Here is a 23,324-nt window from a genome sequence, read left to right as displayed (position 1 = left end):
TTACTATTTGTTATTATTATAATTAAAGTTTTATTTTACTATTTTATGCGATAACACATTTTTAACTTCATATTCCAAACTAAAGTATTACTCGGAGTATTTAGATATGTAAAATCACCTCATATAATTATTAATATGTAACACATAAACAATTAATGTATACAGAATAATTCGTTCACCAAGCTCAACTCTATTTTTTCTTTTGATAATTAATTATTCAAATTATAATTTTTATAATTTTTATAAATACTAATGACAATAACATTTTCAATTATACTTCGATATTTTATACCGTTTAAGAAGTTTTTTGTGACGATTGTAACCTTTTTTTACTATAAATTATTTAGTAGACGATTTTTTTTTTTATATTGATTTATTTGTTGGTGAATCAATAAATCAGCCTGTATATCTAATTTACAAAATACTGAATTGCCATTTAGTACGATTGGTACGAACTAAACGCAATTTTTTTCAATTTTTATGAGACATTTAAGTTGACCTCTATTATTTTTACAAGTTAAGTCACGGAAAAAAATCAATAAAATTAGTACTTTATTAAATCGGTCTGTGAAAAATATACCGCTGTAGTATATTATTATGATGTTTCTATAACTTTCTTCGTAGATACATTCGAATAAAAATTCATAAATGATATGATTATTTTTTTTTAAATTAGATAGTATTATTGTAAGTTTAATTGTTGGCCCTGGAATACCACCACAAGTATGCTTTGTTTAAAAGTTATTGACTATTATAGTTGTACGCGAAAAGCCGCTAAATCAGGGTACAGCGTAATTTACATAAATTCAAAACTGTCATTTTAAAATGGGGCTTTGGAACGAATAGTAATTTAATGTTATTGACAAAACTCTTAGTCAATTACTACAAGTATAGTGTCACGATCGAAAAATTAACATACCTGCTACTCAAGGTCGAGATAGTCGACTGTTTGGGTAGTAGAAAATTCGGAAACGGTGTGCATATAATACCATAGTCGTGTTTTATGTGAGTTTGGCGGTGGTCCTATACTTAATCTACTGGGTAAATCTCAGTAGTGCTTTATTATGAGCAACATTAATTTTAGTTGACCTAGTTTTTGTGCGTGTTCTTTTTCTCGATTTTTTGTTTTATATATAATAATATGTATAAACGCATACAAAAGGACAATGTATTTTTCTTTCTCTCTTTTATGAACATTCATAGATTTTTAAAATGTTAATAGGTCTGTTTTCTTTCGGTTGTGAGGGTGAAGACGCGTATAAAAAAAAATGCCACAGGAGACCACTGGAATAACATCACTAGCTAGTAGCTATATACATATTATATATTATATATATTACGTATATAGTTGGATATAAATTTATACGTATACATCTGCGATTTCGATTCACTTTTTTTTATTCTTTCAAAATACATCCGAGTTTTACCCTCCTACAATGTTCAGATTAAACATTATTTTTCGCTTCCATTCGGTTGTCGACCAATGTGGTATGTGTAATACATTTTGTATATATACATTTAAACGAACACAAAAACAACACAGTAATGGCCCAGAACGTCATACTCTTGCTCCGGAAGTTGAAACTCTTTTATACGATTATTTTCAACCCCTTCCCCTTCTAGTGAACCCAGTGTAGGTACAATATTAATATATTATAATGGTGACTTTTTTTTGTCAATGCTTAAGTGGTACGAAAGGTCACTGGGCATTTTGAAACTTTTCAAATCAAATTTTTATGCGCATAAACATAATATATTATTTAGAACAGTAGACATCGGATGTATTTATTATATAGCACTTATCGTCGGTGCATATAAATTCATTAAAACTACGTGAAACAAATTAGGTAGATAATTTTCCTGATAGATAAAATTAAAATATATTTTTTGTTTTTAATAACACTAATATTTTACTTCTATTATCTAATATTATATTGTTCACAAAGTACAACATTTGGAGGTATTTATTTTATTTTCTCATCAAAAAAATGATGTATGTTTATTAAATAACCAATAAACATGATCATAATGATAACTAAATGGTACTGTAGACAAATTATAAAATAATGTTCACTGTTCAGTGAAAAAATAAGCAAGTCAGAATAAAGTAAAATATGATTTTTATAATTTTTAATTAAAACGCTCTACGAATAAGTGCATGTACTCTACGTACTTCACTTGAAAAATCCTCGAAAATTTAAATAAACTTGTATGATACGATTTTATTTTATTAACAATAATATTTTCGTGTGCAACACATAATCGAATATAATAGGTATGCACAAATACAATTTTGTTATAGATTTTATATTTAAAATCACGGATCTATTTCACGGACTTGACTTGCAAAAGGTATAACTATGTTATTGGTTGAGTAATTATATTAATTATGAACAGACTATTTAAATTTAAACTCAATACATAAAGTTTGTGTGTTTTTTTTACTTCATTCAATAATTCAAGACATCTTGCATTAAAATAATGTCATACTACTATACATTTTTTTCAAATATCATTTTTTCACCCGAAAATACAATTGGTTGTGTATATTTTACAACAACGTGGGTTTTAATTGTAGTTAAAATGTATCTTTTGATTGTAGAATAATATAATATAGTATATACACTGCTGTTGTTTTTATTTTTAATTTACACGCAGTTTATTAAATCGATATATTATATATTTTATCGTGATACAACACATTTATGTAGAAATAAAATAGGATTAAAAATCTTGATTGTATGTACAACACAATAAAATAAAAAACAATTTAATAAAAAATAGGTATAGTCGGTGAACTTTGGTTTTTCTGTACAAGAATATATAATGTAACCGCGTGTCGGTTTAATACATTTATACACAAAAAAGGTTATCGAACTCAAGTAATGTGCTTTTATGTTTAAATATTATTGTTATCGAGTGTTTTTTATTGTTATTAAAGTTTTGATCAAATTCTCATCATAAATCGTTATGAAAATATTTATAATGAAAAATAGTATAATTATTATTCTTCAACTCTTGTTTTCGTTTATCGATTTCTTAAATGTGCTTCTTTCATTGATATCAGAAACAAAGACAAAAATATGAAAAACCAGCCACAAAGAAATCTTAAATGGCATAGAATAAATGAAATTATTTTTAAAAAACAAACAGTAACAGCATGTGGTTCCTTTTAACTTTTCATTTTAATGAATTAAAGTTTGTCGACGTTATTAACAGCCATTGAATCAATAGATAATATTTACGTTTAAGATTTCATCAACGTATACCAAGCACGAGACCTTCAATGCAATTAATGTATAATGATATAATATATAATTTTACGCCTACGCGATATTATATTATTATCTCTAAGAGATCATATAATATATTATTATGATAATTTTATTTAAACAATAATAAAACAATTTACATATGTACGTATTATTTTACATTATACGGTCGCCATGGTAATCTTTCAACGTAATAAAACGCGCCCTGCACTCGCATCTCTAAATGTTCTAAATGTAACTAGCTACCCATCAGCTTGATTACCATACTTGTAAATATTTAAATACTTATTTTGTTATTTTATATTTAAAAATATTAAATATTAAAAATTGCCTAATAATATTATACTTTCATGTTATTTTTTTTAGGATTTTATTTGTTAAATTAGTATCCACTCAACTAAAAAGACATTTTTTAACATAATAATCATCAAGTATATTCTCACACTTGATCTACACATAATAAATATCTGAGTGCACATGACTCGAGCACAGTTGACTATGTTAAGAGATATGATGCTATTCAATTTCTTCTATATTCATGTAACAATGTGAATTATACTCAGTAATTGATGGAATTCATGTTATCAGCCAATAAATTGATATCACATGTTACAGTAAAGTTATTTAAATTCCAATTCAATAAACATTACAGCGTCTACCAATACCCCATGTATAACAATCTTAATCAATATCAAATATAATATACCAAGCCCAAATAGCCAAAACTTCTAAAATTGTCGTAACTACGTATAACGTGAACAAGTCCTATGCAACATGGTAATAGTGAAAATAGTGCCTTTGTGTAATTTAAACGATATAAACTTACGCCAGAACAACGTACGGAACTCAAAACCTGAGTCACAGAGCTTTCCAGTCACACACCTCGCATGTGCACATGTTTGGGTAATGTCATACGTTCCTAATGAACATATGAGTTCTAAATCGTTCATATAATATTAAAATCGCTAAAATGGTTTTTATTATAATAACTATTATGCATGGAATTGGTTAAAATTACTTTAATCTGGTTCCAAGGACTGTTTTGGTAAACCATTAACGTTGATCTTTTCATTCTTGAGACGTTTGTGAAAATTAAAAATTGTTCAGTACCAATATCCCAGTAAACATAAGTGTATAACACGTTTCCGCCAAAAGTGTAACTTTCCACCGAATGAAATTTTGATTTAACCAATAAAATCATCAATAACAAATTTTATTTATACAGGTATTGATGGAAAAGTGCAAAGTACACTTTTAATAGAAACAGGAAATAGTCGAATTGTCAATTGGTGAAAATAGGATTAGTAATAATGGAAATTAATGGAAATGGAAAAGGTAAATTTTTGTTGGAAACGTATATTGCCTTTCCCCACGGCGATCATACTAAGATGCAGTCAAGCAAACTTGAACAATGCGGTGCAATTACACATAAAGCATAATCGAATTATCCTATTCAACACAAATAGTCTAAGAATTATAATTAATATAAGATTTCAATTTATAAATCATTTTATAAATAAATTGTGAGTTATGTAATTTTACGAACTCTACACATCAGTGGTGTATATAGGGAAGTTAGGGGGTTCAACCACCCCAGAAATGTATGGTTTGTACATTGATTTTGATTGTATAATTAATTGGATTTTGAGAATTTTTTTAACCACCACCCCCCCACCCCTGAAATTAATTTCAATATACGCCACTGCTACACATACTATACTTATAAATATATTTTAAATTTGATTTCGGATAAAAAAAATAACATACAATAAAAATGAAAGATATCAAAAAAAAAATCTAAAAAATATTTCTTTTTATTGGATTATCCAAATTTAAGTGTAATTAGTTTTAATATAATAATTTATTATTATGTAATTTTAATTTCAAATAAAGCTTCCCAAATGTATATTACGCAAAAAAATCCAATTTTAATACATAATTACATGCCTAATTTGTTTTCGTTATTAGCTAACTCATTACTCATATGAAAATAATTGATATTTCTAAATGATTAATGTATTAAGTTTTTAAACAATGATAATATACGAATTACTAAATATTTTTTTTTATATAAATTCTGAGTATAATCCACGAATTTTTATCGCAATATTATATTCAGTTATATAAGTATAAAATAATAAATAATATTTAGTTTAGTTTATTTCATTTTATTTTTGGAGTTTATCTTTTAACATCCTGCAGAATTTATTCAGGTAGTTCTATTTTGATTTATTTACAAAGTAATGTGGCATTTTAAAATGTATTTTATAGTATAATCTACAACCATTTAAATTTGGAAACATATGCTCTACATGTTTGAAATATTTTTATGACACAAAATATTATTTCTATAAAAAAATACGCTGTTTAGAAATAAAATTATAAACTCCCATTTCTCGTTCAGAATCTATAAACTTCAAATATTAAGTTATAGATACTATCATAATAAATTAAATAGTATATATATATTGGCATTATATGAGAAATATTATTTCAAACATTTTATATTAATATATATTCTCTATATTATCAAATATCTTAAACAGTTATACCACCTAAATGTTTTTAACAGTGATACACTATATAACTATTTTCTAATTAAATTTATAAAATTAATACTTTAATTGATATAGTATTTCAATTTACTCTCTTCTATTACATATTGCAATTTAACTTTATCTCAAATTTCTTTACTAATTTTTATTTATATTTATTTCAATAATTAATATTATTAAATTTTCCTTTTAGGTACCTACTTGTATCCTTATTTTAACATTTCAAATATTTAAACAAAATTTAGTTCCATACAAAAATGCTATAAATATTGGTGTTATGTAAACTATAATCAAACTTAATAGCTAATTTTAATTTAATTTTCGGTTAACTGTTATTTTAAGTGTGACCCGACGACAATAACCACGTTATTTTATTTTATATTTCATTATTTTAGATCTCATTAATCGTATACTCTTATATATAATTAGACACATATAAAACTCGAGTTGTTTTTAATTTATATGTCAGTAAAAGTTGTTCATATGTGAAAATTTATAAAATCTATTCATATATTTTCATTAATTACCATTCCGATATATTCGAACAAATATAAAAACAATCTAATACCTAGGTATATATTATTACCAGCAGTAATTTATTCTATAATGTATATATTACTAATCGATGAAGGTGATATAGTTATAAAGGTACCTTGATAAATTATATTGGGCACGACGCCTTTCCGGGTATCGTACAGACTGTGGACGATATCCAATGTGATTCCTTCTTCGGATGGATCGTCGTAATCTCCGCCGTTATCGAACTGAAAACCTTTGGTCGTCTCGAATTCGAAATCGATGTCTGGTTGCGTCCCCTCATCCTGGCCTTTGTGATCGTGTCTAATTTTTCGTGTCCCGTATTGCCGGCCGCCCGAACACAGGGCCACCAGCAACACGATACCACAACACACCCACTGTACCGGAGTGATTGTCATAGTTGTTTGATATAATCAATTTTACTCAGTTTTTTCCATTTATTTGTAGTCCGTCTTGAATTCGATACTCTCGTGACGTGATTTATTGTCTTCGTCGTCTTCGGTGTCCATGCTCTGTACAACACGTGTAAACAAATCGATTAATAATTACGTATTTACAGTTGTAGTTTTTTTCCTTTTTTTACATATATATTTGTATTAATCAAAAACATAGCGTGTATTCATGGAAAAATCAACCAAGTGGCAAACACACGAGTATAACATACATAATATTTTGATTCAAAGAAATCATAATTTTACATTTAATTAATTAGCAAAAATAACTTCAAAAGTATATGTGACACTAATAAATTTATACCATGCACTCATAAGTATTATCAGACATGAATTAATTTTATATTAATACAATTTAAAAATTCTAATACTTAAAGAACAATACACTTTTTTAAATTTGTCAAATATAAAATTACTGAACTGTCAACTGTTTCAATAAATGAATGAAAAATTAATTTAAATAATAACATTTTTTTAAGTCCTGTGGTGTAATATACTCGGAGTAATATAATTAAATAATCATTCATTGGTTACCATATATCTTGTTTGAATTAAGAATAACTCTATGACTTAATTTAAAATCCGATTTCATGAAATGTAGTCGTAATTTTCTTAGAAATCTTGCATAATATTAGTGTATATATCATATAATATTCGTCTATTACTATCATATTTTATTATCGTGATATATATGAAGCGTTATTAAATATAATATTATAGTAACATTTCATATTTATTTTTTTATTTTTAATTATTATCTTTACATATTTAACACTCAGAAAATATTTTTTTTTTTCAATTATATGTGTAGTTTTGTATTTATTATTTAAAACCTTTTTTAGAACAGCGATTTTCATCAAAAAGGTTTTCTATAACATACGTCCATAAATATATAAAAATATAAAACTGATCTTCAGTATAATATTTTTCAATAGTTTCCACAAGTGTAAAAAAAACTACTATCAACTTGTAAAAGTCCTCCAAAAGTTTCGTGTTTGATATCAAACCGTATTAACTATACGTACCTAGTGGCTACAGTGAAGTGATGAGTGCCCAGCACCTTAGTCACTTCTGTCAAAATGTTAAATTAAAATCATATAAACATAATTATTTTAAAACTTGTGTTAAATATATTTTTTTTTAGCTGGTTCGTTATGAATTAAGGTAATTAGATTATATTTTATAATTAAATTAAATAACTGTTGAACGTTAAATAATATTAAAAAGATAATGTCTCTTAAAATAGCAACATAATAATATGAATATATTACAATAAATAAATTTTATTATTTTATTTATCATATAAGTATACTGCATGTTTCTATTATAATAATTTAGTCAAAATGTTAACAATAAAGTAATAATAGGTACATTACATATTATATTATCGTATGATCGATTTATATTTTATTCGTTACGCTATACACATGCAAACATCAAAATTGCATATACAATCCGCCGTATTACAATCTACTGTTGAATCAAAATTATGGAAGTTGTGATACTGCAATTGTGTGAACCATTAAAATGTAATTATAAAACATTATGGTTATTCTTTAATGTGTTATTCTTTATGTGTACGTACCGGTGGTAGTGAAATTTAATTTGTTGTGTTCGTGAATAGAATAAAGTCAGGGTTAAAACAACAAAAATTAATAATAATAATTATAATAATATGCTTAAACCAAAAAGATCGTCTCTATTACCAACAAAACTTCCCGGGCCAATTAAACTTGCATGTGACTGGTTTAGCTTTTAAAATAAAAACATGAACCCAGTTCATTGTTTGTTGAAAATATTATATAATTGTTATTGATAGTCTTAAATTATATTTAATTCATAATAATACCATGAGTAATAAAAATCAAACGGACAGTAATAATTATTTATCGTACTCCTCAAACTAGTACAATTCATTTTTCTCGCCGTTTTTGATAGTGTAAATTAGCGTTTCTCAACCTGTGGTACGCGTACCTCTGGGGGTACGTAAGAAGGTATGAGGGGTACGTGAAAAAAAAGCGTTAAGAAACGCTAGTGTAAATGAATATGTTAAATTTTTAAATTGCATCAAATTTAGTTATTCATTATAATGTGTGATAATATATTTTATTTCATTTCCAAAAACAATTTTAGTCTAGAGATAACAAATGTATATAATAGATTTTTACGCTTAAATTAATAACGGTTTTTAAATATTTTATCCGATTATGTTATTTAGGTGTAATAAAAATGTATTTTAACCAAATGCGATATTTAAACAATGTGGAAAATGTAAAATAAATGTAGCTATAATATCACATCAAGTCATGGAGGTATGCTTAACATTACGCCCCGGCATCATTATATTATGTAATAAAATCAGTTTCCAAGAATATATTTTCAGTGAATAGATGAGACCATGTAGATAACGAGATGCGTTATAAGGGGTGTGATGCGAATAGACAACTAAGAAATGAATACACTCAAAATGCTTTGAACGTACACGATACGTCAGAAATAATAACACGGTGGCAGTGGAAAGAATTAAACTATGATGGGTGCTTAATGGAGAAACTAATATATCTTTATAGACAGAGGTCAAAATAAAATTATAAGGTAAAAGCTCACATAAATTTCCATTTGAATGTGCGTTACAATTTTCAAAATCAGATTGTGTACAGTACAATATACAGTATTATTATTTTCCCGATTCGTTGCACTACCCGTTTGTCTGTATAATAGTATTTTAAGGACCAAAATAACACATTAACTATAGAAAGTGATTTATAGAGTATACCCAAACTAACCTTCATTTTATACCTTAAGTTTTCTAGAAGTCTAAAACCCAGAATTTTAAAATAGCTACTTAAATTTTTCATGGAATTAATTATATTTATCCTATAGTGATATAAATTTCAAACGAGTTCCATCCATTTTTATAATAAATTATGAATTGAATAATTATTTTAATTGACATACCTAAATTATAAGTCAAGCCGTTTTTGAACGATTTAACTTAATGTTCTATTAAGATAATATAATCTTATATACTATGTAGTTTTTAATGTTATTGCATTCGATAATAAATATTAGTTTATAACTATTTTATAGTTTGTGAAAATTGAATAAATATGATAAATATCTATTAGACTAAAAAATATTATCACATATAATATTGTATATCTTAAATATATGTGTCACCACTAATTCTGTTTAATAAAAATGTATTTTTGTGTGATTTTTTATACGTATTAAAAACTCGGCGACTACTGTTTAAGATGAATGTTTCCGTTTAAAAATATGGTATGAAAAATACGCATGGTTTTAATGCATTTTCTCAAAAATATCAATATTGTCATGTTATATTTTCATGTGTTTTATTTATTTTTATATTTTACAAACGTAAAAATAAATCTATAATAAATACGATAATCTTAAACCAAATATTAGTGATAATCAGTCAAACATAAAGTTCTAATGAACAAATCAAAGCAAAAATCAACCAAGCAGTTTATTTTAAATCATTTTACGAAAAATTCATCATTCATGGTTGTAAAATTCATAAATACAATTTCTAAATGTTTCTATACAGAATAAAAATAACCAAAAATTTTAAAAAGTTTAAAAAATTGTTTTTAGAAAATTGAAAGAAACATCCTAATGCCAGGATTATGTATCCACCCAATACTAGTTTTAACAAAATTAATTTTGTTAATATTTTATTGTAACTTAAAAATGAATAATCATACATACTTGTAATATCAAAAAAATATTATCATTTCCTAGAGATGTGTATAATTTTTAAAATATTCTGGCTCTTTTTTAGTTATTTATAGTCATTTCAAATTTGAAATTTGATTTTAATTACATTTTTATGTTGAAAATGTAATACAAGTTTAATCATAAATTGTTCATACAGCAATTTATTACAAATATCAAAAATATAGTTAAATATTTATTTATTTTTTTTTTTTTTAATTAACGTTTCAAGTTTTAGATTTTGGTATCATTTACACAAATTACATCAATTTGAAAATTATTTGATAGTCGAACATTTAAAAAATTTTCAACTTTAATATCTAAGCTTAAAACTGAAATATTGAAATACATTTTATTACTAGAATTCAAGATAAATTAAGCTTTTGACAACATACATTTTTTGAAGCGTTTTAAATTCAATTTTTGACATCATTGAATATTCAAATATATGATACTGAATACTCTATTAACGATTTTTTTTATTCAAATATATTATAATACCTTCACAAAATATTAATCTTAGAAATAAATGACATTTTACTGGTCATTATTACTTAAATAACTAGTTTCCTTTACACAATGATATTTTAAAAATATTTTGATTAATTTTAAGTTATAAATACTACGAACTTTTTTTAATCGCCATTGTATGAGGAGTTTTGTATTAAAATAATATATATGGTTGTTGGTATATGATATTATTTTATTTAACGTTTTAATAAAAATAATATCATATGTTAACTATGTTAACAGCATCTATTTATGCCACAGATTAATAATGTTGTATTTGGTTAATATAATATTACCTATAGTGTATTGAATAATTTTTTTTAATAAAAAAATAGAAAAATATCAACTATTGTAACAAATTTTTATCGTTTGTATAACGTGAATCATACGTTAAATAGACAATTTAGTAAACAATAATTGATGATAAACGCCATTTTATGTGTCAATATAGCTCGTCTTCTTTCGGTTAAAAAAAATGGCAATTTTATAAAAATCTACACCTACAGATAAAATACATTATACATTTTAATGGTTTTATGTTGTTTCAGTATGAATAATAAACTATATGTATAATATATTATTCAATATTTAATAATGACATTTGTATGCATTCCATTTAATTTATTCATATTAATATAATATATACAAAAATAGAATATAATACATATATTATTTAATCAGTTTTTCTACCTTAAATTCATAAAAAGTAAAAGCTAAACACGATAGAGTAACTGGTAGTGGAGCACTCGTTTTATTCCGCCGAATTAAGAAAATAAGAATGAATTTATTGATAAATATGTTGCTTTTATTGTTAATTCGCTATTAATAATAAATAACTCAATTCTAAAATTAGATAAGATAAACCTACAATTATAGTTCTTTAATCTAACATTTATTTTTCAAAGTTTTCTTAATTTAAATTATAAATACACACGTGATAAATAGAAGTACTGCATGTCTGCATATAACTTTTAAAAAAAATTTTACTGTACGAAAATGTTCTTATATAAAAATATATATTAGTATATATTAATATTACATAAATAATTGTTAGATGGTGTAAGTTTATCTCAGATAAAATTTAAATTTCTTCTATTGTATTATAAATTATTCAAAAACCAATCATTAATGCTTCCGATTACAATTTTCTCTAAACTACGTCAAACATAATAATTTATTGACTTTTAAAAATAATTCTATCTAATTTTCTTCTTAGAAACATTAGTAAAAATAATTTGTTATTGAACTATATAGGGTGTCCCATGAGGATTTACTATTTTAAAGTGGCAAGCTAATGGTATTTACATTTTATCCTTCTCTCTACACTTTGAAATAGTAAATCCTCTTGGGGCAACAGTGGCGTATCCTGGTGGTGTATACAAAGGGGTTATTTGACTCGGAGGATGTTAGGATCTGTACATATAGCTGTACCTCCTTACTAAAATTCTTTCTTTTATTGTATTTTATAACATATGAAAATGTACTAATACTTTTTACATATGTTAATATTTTTTTTATTTATTTAAATAACATCGACAATTATGGCAGTTAGTTTAAAAATTTTATTTACAATATATAATATAATGCTTAAGTTGTATTAAAGTCAATTTTAGATTAAATTGCTTTGAATAGTGTTTTAATGACCCTAGTTAAATTATTTTTTACTTTATTACTTTTGGTTTATATAAGTGGCGATATATTATATTATATCCCCAAATCCATAAAGCTCTAAAATATCATTAGAAACTCAAGAAACTAAATTATCACCAAAAATGAATAACCCGCCGAAAAAAATTAAAATTTATAACCAATAATAACCAGTTGAAAATCTATTCAAATTAAAAAGTCCAAAACCATCTCAAACAATAAGTGTTCACAGAAAATCTACATAATATTATAGTTTATGATAAGAATAAATACAAATATTTAAATTTACGATTTTACTAAATCCCATACTAAGCCATATTTTACTATGACTTTTTATGATCATAAATTAATTATTTACAATATAATATATTTTTATATTATATTATTTATTATATTGAAGTTAAAGTGAATTAGTGTTGTTCCGAAGTAGAGAGTTATGAGTTTATGATTGATGAGAGTAACCCTTGCACCCATTGGCTAAAAAAGCTCAACTCTCGATCAACCACTAGGATATAAATATAATATAATTTATAAATAATTTATTTACTATGAATAAACTTATTTTTGTGGACATACAAATTAAAAAATATACATTTTACAGATGTTTACAAGCATACTAATTTGATCATTGATTAGTTAAACGATGTATTAATGGTCTTGTATGAAAATTACCGATTTTAAATAAGCTGTAGATCACAAAAGTAATAAAACCCTATCGTGGAAATAAAATTATAAATATATTTTTTTTATTATTATAAGTAACTATTTATTAAAACTGTGTATGTTCTGTAAAATTTACATTATCGTATTTATAAAGTTAATAAGATAAACTATGAATCTATAAAATATATAGTTTTGAGTAAAGACAAGTTAAACTGGAGAGGTAAGGAAATAGAACAATTTTTTTGAGTATTATATAAATTCTTTATAATAATATTGTCCAACATTTATTGCTCAAGTTGAATTCTTTTTTAATTTTATTTTTAAACATACAATTTATAAATGAGTATTACAATAAGCATGTGTGCTAAAAAAAAGAATATTTATGACACGGACATATATGAAAAAAATAGCCACCCAATACTGACACTTTTAAATTAACCAACAAAAATCAGACCCTGTAATCCATAAATACATCACAAGTTTAAAACAGCTATAATTATTATTTTTATGTAAATATACAGATATAAAAGCTACTGATAACTTGGTTATTTTTTAAATGCACCCAGACACGTACATTAATTTTCATTGAATGACATCGATTTATTTAATACATTATATTTTTTATTTTATATCAAATATAACAGATATAGAAATAATACTAATACAAAGTCTAAACTTTGGCTTTTTCTAAATTTACTATTATACATAGTTCATACGTTATTTAATTACAATAGTATGTTGAATCCTGCCAAAATTATGACAATCCTCACCAATTACTATTGACATAACTCATTAGTACGTTTCGTGAACACGATGAATAATAATAATAACTTAAATATTTGCCATCAATTCAATTATAAAATATTATTTAAAAATAAATGTGTACAATTTTTGGTAGAATTTTGACCAACATTTAAGTAGTTTTACTGTTTAGTTTTTATCATATACGAATACTATGTACATTAAAATATTAATAATTGCAGTTATATAATATTATTTTATTTTAGGTGATGTTTTTCATTCCACATTTTAATGGATCTGTTAAATAAAATTATGTCTAGACTATTATTAAAATAAACCCTACACCCTTAATACTAGTTAAGAACCAAGCACAGTGGTAGTACTAAATATAACGAATAGATTGTCAAATATATGAAAGTATTTTCAATTATCTATAATATAATATGCACACCAAATATATTAATTTTATCATATTTAATTTTCAGAAAGTTCAGTAATCTCAAAATACTAACACTTAAAAATGCATTTGAAATCTTGAATTAATCGATGCAATGATTAAAGTATATAAGTGCATTTGTATCGATCATCAAAACGATAATAATTTTGTGTTATTTGCTATTTTATAAGCGCGTGAAATTTTAACATTTCTTATACATATGTAATATATATATTGTTGTTGTTCTATATCATTAAAAAACTTAAATTGCAAGTCATAAATAAAATCTAGTACGATTGACATTTGACACATCTGAAACGTACTAATGTACATAACCTTTGGAGAAGTTTTAAACGCATAATAAATCAAATTCACATCATTTTGTTAAACTAAAGCATCACAGTAGAAAAAAATTCAATTATTTACCCTGTTTCAAAACAGTTAATTCCAATGAAATTAATTTCATTATTTAGAAAGACGTATTTTATTCAGTAAGTTTTTATTTAAAATATTTACTTAGCAAAAAAAGAAGAAGAAATGTCAGTTCTTTAATTAATTTATGTTTTAATGATATATAAATTTTAATCCTTTAACAAATGTATTAATTTGAATATATTGTTCTAAGCTTAGTAATTATTATTTTTGTTAGTTTTGGTATAATCCATGTCAACTTTGAAATCCGTCAGTAATAAATGTTCACAAATACCATATGTTTGTTTTGTTATTATAAAATAGATGATTAGGAAAATACAATTATTTATAAATTATTTTTTACACGATTTTGACACAAATTATAATAAAATAAAATTATCATGCAAACATGTAGTGTTTATAAGGTTAGTTAATTAATTTTTTTTTCTTTATACAAAAATTAAAACTAAAAACAAATTTTAATAATAATTTTAACTTAGTTTACAAAATTTGTATAATTCAATTTTTGAGCATATAAAATATAAATGCAATCTCCATACTAAATTTTAGTTTCTAAGCCTAAGGATAAATATATTAGTTTTAAAATAATATGTGTAGTTTCTTTTGTATGTCTGACGTTACCTTTAGACACAGTAAAAATACTTCAATCTTAAACTATGTTCTTTAATATTTTAAAATAGCTATAAGAATAACTTTTGTGAGATATTATATTACATTTTAAAAATTTTGACCGCGTTAATAATTTTTTATCGAAAATAAGAGAAAAATTTCTCATGCATAAAAAATCAAAAACAGAAAAATTTTGATTGTATAATAAAAATTATAATATAAATATTTGATGATAACTTCAATTATATATTATTATTATTTTTTTTTTTTTTTTTGAAATACAATAAAATATCAAAATTTGTTTGAGGAGAAATAATTATTTTATGGGTGAATATTGAATGTCGTAAACATTTTAATTAAAAATGTTGATGAAAAATTTATTTGACTTGAACAATTTCAAGTATCTAGATTTATTTTTTTTTAAGTTACATCAAAAAAACAAAATTGATTTTGTCAAAAATTGGATTCACTTAAAAATTCCAACTTTTTCCTATTTTTTTTTTCCGATTATAAAAATAAGTACTGGAAATGTTTAAGCTTTAACTCTCTAAAATACAAACTAAATACAAGTTGATCCAAAAGCACTCCTGTTTTTGAAAATCGAAGAATTTTAACGACTGCTTATCGTTTACTCATACACAAAAAAACAAATAACAAAATCAATACATTTATCGTTCCGCTCAAAATCCAGAATATAAAAAAAACCTGGAATATTTACGAAAATCAAGTTTTTGATAAAATTGATTATTTTTTTTACTATTGATCTAATACTTATATACATAAGTGTTTTAAAAATATTAAATACTTGATATTTATCACTATTTTATGTACCTACCTTTTTTTGATTACATAAAGCATAATACAATTTTTATAAGATTTTTACTTACTTTAATCTAATTTTACAATGATCTTGTTCATATTTTTCTATACAAAACGTTGATATATTTACTTAAAATTAATAAAAATATAATATATACGATTTTTTTATCAATAAAACCAACATATCACACTTTTAACAAAAAAGTGAAATAGAAACTTATAGTAAGATAAATACAATATACAATTTTCTTAGACAGTAAGCTAGACACAACATATCCATTCAGTATTATTTTTATTTTCAACGCTTTATCATTAAATTCAAATATAAGACATCTATAACTATTACAGTTATTTACTCAGGTACATTCAAAATGCTTTATACAGCAAAGTGACTTCCCCGAATTTTTATACCTTATGATTTCAAGTTTTACCTATGAACATTTTTGTTTTTAATAAAAATACTAAAATTATTATTTATCGGGTTTTTAAGAAAATTTAATTTCCAAAAGTTAAAATAAGAAATTCAATGATAAAGTCATAACACACATAAAAGTTTCTAAAAATATATAAATAACTTTGTAAATTCTTAATTTTTCAATTTAAATTTTTAGACAACACTCTTAGTATAATGGAATTAATGATTTAAAATTCAAAAGTTTTTGGATCTCTCCTTGGTACGAGTATAGAAGTTAAAATATGCATCATAAACTGTTAATTTCAGAATTGGTCATAATACTATAAAATTTTTAAATATCGTTTGATTCCATATAGAGTTGTATACTGCACAATAAATAACATAATGTATGTACCATAGATCAAATTTAAATCTAAAAACATATTTCTGTATTAATTACTTTGTATACTTGTATAGAATTCATTCTGTGTATTTATTTTATGTTTGTTAGTATTATTTTTTTTATTGTTATTATAATGAGTACTTTTAAATTCGTACATATTATATTATTTCCTTGAATTTAATGTACTAAATCAATCATTTTATATTTTATAACTTTTACTTATGTTACATTTATATACATAAATCATTTATTACGATAGTCAGCTCGAATAAAAGTGTAATACAATTGAACCTGATTAAAATTCAATGACCAAAGGGAAAAAAAGTGTAAAAGAAAAACATTTGAAGTAAAAGTGGTTCTAAATTGTAAACAGTATGTAACTTAATATTTATTCACGTAAAATCGGTCTCGAAGTCCCAAAAGAAGAGCAAATAAAAACAAGTGAAATATCAATATGAAGGAAATATCTCTAAGATGATATAGGAAAAGAAATAAATACATTATCAACGATAGAGATCTCGAAGTTTTTTCGAGTGATTTATATAAATTAAATGAAAAATATATACGTATTTCAATAAAAATATTACATCGTAGCTTATTTAAATAATGTACTTATGGTCATCAAATAAAAATATACGTGCTTTTAGGCTTTTAGGTACTTAAAAATATTATTTCAAGAGTGTTAGACGAACAAAAAACTATTCTTTTATTAATAAATTAAATTTAAATATTTTTTACAAAATTATATTTCAATCATTTAAATGGTTTCAGCATTTGTTTTATAAATTAAATTATTGCTATAATATAAAACTCATGTACAAGATATTATTTTACAGAAATATAATTTCTAGACTTTATTATATTAAATCAAATTAAACAACAAATTTAGGTAATACCTAGGTGGTACTAATTAGTAATTAATATTGAATACGAAATAATATATATTATACTTAAATTATTATACTTATTTACTTATTTATTATTACTTATATCAAAATAATATAATTTATCAACCTGCCTTTGTTTTTGTTGTTTTGTATGCATATTATATCTAAATTTATAATAAGAATAATATACTTAATTCTGTATTTTCACTAACTATCTTATAATATAAGTATATTTATATAATGAAGAATATAGTCATGTATATTAATAATATATTAATTAAACCGTTTTTATTTATAAAAATTACATTTTGAATTTTCTAGGTTAAATATAAAATAAAAATATCGTGAATGATAATGGAAGATATTGCAATAATGACAAAAAAAAGTCAGCAGTGAACTTTGATTTGTTAGTTTAGTATATTTATATTTTTATTATTATTTTGTTATTTTATAAAATAATATAATTAATTTAATGATTCTTTACGCCACGTTATAAGCATTAATATTCCAAATGTTTTCATTTTTGTTTTTATTCAAAATATGTGCCTAGTTATCCAATCAGAACGCTGCAATAAATTTATAATTTTATGTTATTGTCTAACACTAACGATAAATTATCTTATTTTTTATTTAATTGATTATAATAAATGTACGACGGTTATGGCCGGCGAGTTGTAACCAATACTAAACGTATAAGTAGTCGTAAATCATCAGCCATTATTGTGCAGGTCGAACATAAAAACATCAAGCTTTCATGTTATGTTATATCCTTTAAAGTCTTAAAACGGTCCTATTGTAAAGTAAGGACGTAAGGTAAAACCTTTTACATTATTAATAATCTTGCTAAACATAATTTCACCTAAGAAGACAAAATAGTAGCTTATTTGTTATTAGTGAAATTTCATAATAATTCCTAATTTCAAGTGCAAATATTTTAGTTATATATTTTATAAATTGACTCAACCATTATTTTTCATTATCTAATTGATATTTAAAAAAATATATATTATTCCTATTATGACTTTAAAAGACTAAATCATTTTGCAAAATTATCATAAAAAAAAATTAACTTATTAATAGAATATGTAATAATAATTATATGTTTGGTACTATTTACTTTTCGTCAACATAACCTTTTAAATGTAAATATGCTTTTATAGTTTTTCAATACCTACATATTTTTATTCTAGCTAAAAAAAATGCAATTTCAATATTCATTATATCAACAGATTTGAAAAAAAAGTATCTATCGATATAAGTTTCATACGTCAGAAAACAGAAATACATAAATTGTACATTCAAATTGAGGAATTTTCCTCTTTTCCTAACTTAAAATAATCGGAGACTCTAAACGTGATTAGGTTTAGAGTTCTAGATTTTTTTTAAAATCTGTGATTAAAGTATACATTTAAAAAATAGTAACCATATTAATTTATTTATGATACAGAATTCGTATTAATTTTATGTTGCGTAGTTTTGCAGTATAAACTAGAAGCCCCTAAAAACCTACTTTTTCAAACCATTTTTCCGTATGCATTCATTTTGAACTATTATAACTCAACATCCATTAGGTACAAAGGAAAAGTTATGCTTCCTGTAGAAATAACCGTTGGTAAAATATAATGTACGAAACTTCCATTCGAAGCAAATGCTTTGAAACTTAACATCAAGCTGTTGTTTACTAAAGTGAACCCTTTTATGAAATACAGATAAAGCTCTTTACATTTTAAACCGATATTAATATTTTAAACTTCTTAATAACAATTTTATTGTTTTATCGTATCTGTATTGCTTTAAACGATTGTAAACTTTCCATCAAAGGTAAACTCCAACGCCTAATTATTTCTTTTGCTAAAATGTATCAGTAAATTGTAAATGTATTGGTAATTTGCTTTTATTTCTTTCCTTTTAAAATACATATAATATCAATAGATTTTTGGAAAAAACATGTGAATAGTACAATTTTAGACATTTTGGATTATTTGTGTAAAAATTTTACTTAATTTAACTTAAAAAATAATTTAGTTTTTTATCCACTACCATAAAGAAAGTAAACACATTATTATTATTATTTTTTAGTATACGAGCATAATATGTTAATTAATTAAATAAACTAAATTATTATACGTACTATTGTATGAGATTTTCGATACACCTAATATAATAAAAATCAATAACATGTTTATCCACCTGAAAATAATAATTTTAATGTAAAAACAAAAATATACTTTTTTAATGAATTTAAATGTATTATCGTGTACAATCTATATAACAAAAAATAGTGTACTATAAACAAAATGATAAATCAAACTTCCAATATTTTATTGTTTACTTATAAATCTGTATGTTTAATGAATTGTAAATATCATACTAAACAATCAAATTTACTAAAGTTATTATTATTAATTAAATTATGTTTAGTGTATCTTCAAAAATATAAGGTATTTCATTTATATTATTCTTACGTCAAATTCTATTTTTATTATTCATATACCATTTGAATTTGTTTATATATTGATAGAAATATCCTTGTATTCATACAGACATGAGCTTACAGGTAGTTAGATGAAAAAATATGGTCAGTTGTAAATTCTCAAAATTTCTCAACAATAGGTATATTTCCTTGATTATGGTGTGTATCTAGTGTTGTATTTCGGAAAATATATTTAATAAATTACTACTTTAATAATTATACGTATGTATAAAAAAATATAGTAGAACGTAGCATACGCAAGGGTATCGTAAAAAAAGTTCCATACTAAATTTTTAAAAATTTTATTTTTTTTCTACCTATTAATACATGATTAATATTTATAACAAAACTTATAACAACACTTTAATGTACGCACATTTTAACCTAAAATCACTTTCAAATAAATTTCGTCATTTTCTGCACTATAATAGTATTTAGTGTTCCTAAATAGGTATGTAAAACAATAGAATGACCTATTAGTATTGTATGATCTTTTACTCATTCACGTATTTCCTCTTAGTTTTATTTAATTCGGTTTTAAGGATAAAAAAATAGGATTAGAAAATAGTTCATTATAATTTAATTACAAAATAATAAATTCCAAAAACCTTTTCTAATTAATTATTAATTATAATTAAAACTATTTTAAACGACATTTATAATTTAAACTTAACTAGTTAATACAAAAAAAAAATCAAATTTATATATTACATGTTTTAGATTTTTTAATTTTAGAGTGTGCATTTTTTATAAGAAACTTTTTATTAGATTTTAAGTCGCGCCTATATAAATTTAATACTTCATCAAATACTTATCGAAAAAAAATTGCTTAATTGTCTTTAATATTTTTAAGTAGATATAACAACAACTCAACAACTTTGAGGAACCTTGAATTAAATTCTTAAGCTTTTTAATCAAGTGAAAATATTAATAGAAAAAAAATTGAAAATTAAAAATATATAAAAATATCTAAAAAAGAATCAAATTATTTTTAAAATTATACCATGTATATTTAAAACTTTATGAACATTTGGTCAAATTCTATGATTATTTGTTTTTTAATAACACTTACATGGTACCTTTTATTACATTTTTAAATATTGGGTATGAATATTAAAAATATTATACATTTTTAACTTAAAAATAATTTGCGATTTTTCGTGGTTTTAATGAAATTTGTCAAAATGTTAAAATATAATGTGACTTTGTGTCTTTATATATTTGAATTGATATATAAACAACTCGTGAGAAATATTTTGCTATATTTTCAAGCTAATCAAATTCATCGACATTTATAGAAAAAAAAATTTTACGTGTTTATAGATAATTCTGATATAAATACTTATCCAACATTTCAAGTATTCATGATAATTCACTTTTAAGTTACACCAAAAAAATCAAAATCAATAATTAATTATAAATACATTTTTTTATAATTTTTTTTAAAAAATACTGGTAATTTTCAATTGTAACCTCTTAAAAAAGAAACAATTGATAGATAAAATCAATTTACTATTAGAAACCATTCTCAAAGATTAAAATCTTTATTTATTTTATTACAAATTATGTGAAAATCCAAAAAAAATAACAACAAATTGTAAAATCAATATATAATATATATTCAAAGCTACGCTCAAAATATAAAACATTTTAATACCAATGCATATTCAAAAAATCTTAATTTTCCCAAACTCGGGTTTGCAACCACGCATATGAATATGCCTCTGTTTAACATCATATTATGTTAAATTTATTGAAACTATTTAATATTTATGACTTCTATATAAAACTTAAGAATATAACAATGGATTTTTATTTTTGTTAGAATATAAACAACACAATATTTTTAATTTAGTAGGTTATAATAATTTAATAATTATAAACCTACTTGAATTGTATTCATTGCTATTCATACTATTACAAAATTATTATATATTATACAATTAGATAAACATAAAACACTCTTGTATACCTTTATATAGCTAGAACGTATAAAACCTGCTTTAATTTAGGAATATATTTTATCATATAGTCATGTATCATACAAGTTATCGATTTAAATTTTTATACAAAATGTATAACCGTATAAGATCAATATAAATAGTACAGTCCTAAACACCTGTGGAACTATATTTTGATTTAATCTTGTCTTATCTATTTATTTATTTACCATGTGTATAGTGTTTTTTTGCAATTTTTCTTATAAAAATCGTCCACAGCTCATAACTGAATTAAGTGCAAATTTTACGTATATAAAACACATTTATAATCTAATAAAAAATAATAATAATACTAATTTTTACATTCAACTTTCCTAATACATCGTTCTATGTCAATTATATTATTACCTTGGTTCACAAAAGCCGATGACTGTATAGCAAGCACGTCGAGTATGTTGTAAAAATGTACTACACAAAAAAAATAAGAATATTTTTGATGTATTTACGACTGAATTTCGTGGGTAATTCTTGGTGCGTGTGTCGCGGTAGACAGTCGGTGGTGAACTGAATGTCCCGAACTCCCTAACGTTACCTACTTGAACGACGACGTCACCGCACGCGAATAGAGTTGGGTGCAGGGAGGCACAAGGGGATTGGCAATAGTGTGCGTCCCCGCCCCTTCCTTTCCTGGCAAAAACCGCACGAAAATTAGCCCTTCCGAAAGAAAGAAAAATAAACAAAAATAAAAAAGCAACTACTGCGCCTCACGTACACTACTTGTTATAAATAAGCTCTCACCTGACTTCATTTAGCACT

The 23,324-nt window shown here is 23.6% G+C and overlaps 1 protein-coding gene across 3 annotated transcripts in view; it reads right to left on the bottom strand.

The window, feature by feature from the left end:
- LOC132923489 (uncharacterized) overlaps positions 1-23,077 on the bottom strand; it is a 92,477-nt gene extending 69,400 nt beyond the window's left edge. For all 3 annotated transcript variants that reach the window (XM_060987519.1, XM_060987520.1, XM_060987521.1), the window contains exons 1-2: positions 22,917-23,077; positions 6,480-6,876 (exon numbers count right to left, since the gene is read on the bottom strand). In XM_060987519.1, coding sequence (XP_060843502.1) covers positions 6,480-6,762 — 283 coding nt within the window. In that variant the 5' untranslated portion in view covers positions 6,763-6,876; positions 22,917-23,077. The remainder of the gene's footprint in view (positions 1-6,479; positions 6,877-22,916) is intronic.
- Positions 23,078-23,324: the final 247 nt, after the last annotated feature.

Source organism: Rhopalosiphum padi, chromosome 2, assembly GCF_020882245.1.
Source record: "Rhopalosiphum padi isolate XX-2018 chromosome 2, ASM2088224v1, whole genome shotgun sequence".
In the NCBI taxonomy this organism is placed as follows: Eukaryota; Metazoa; Arthropoda; class Insecta; order Hemiptera; family Aphididae; genus Rhopalosiphum; species Rhopalosiphum padi.
Note: the sequence above shows the minus strand (reverse complement) of the source record. Positions and strands in the feature narration are given on the sequence as shown.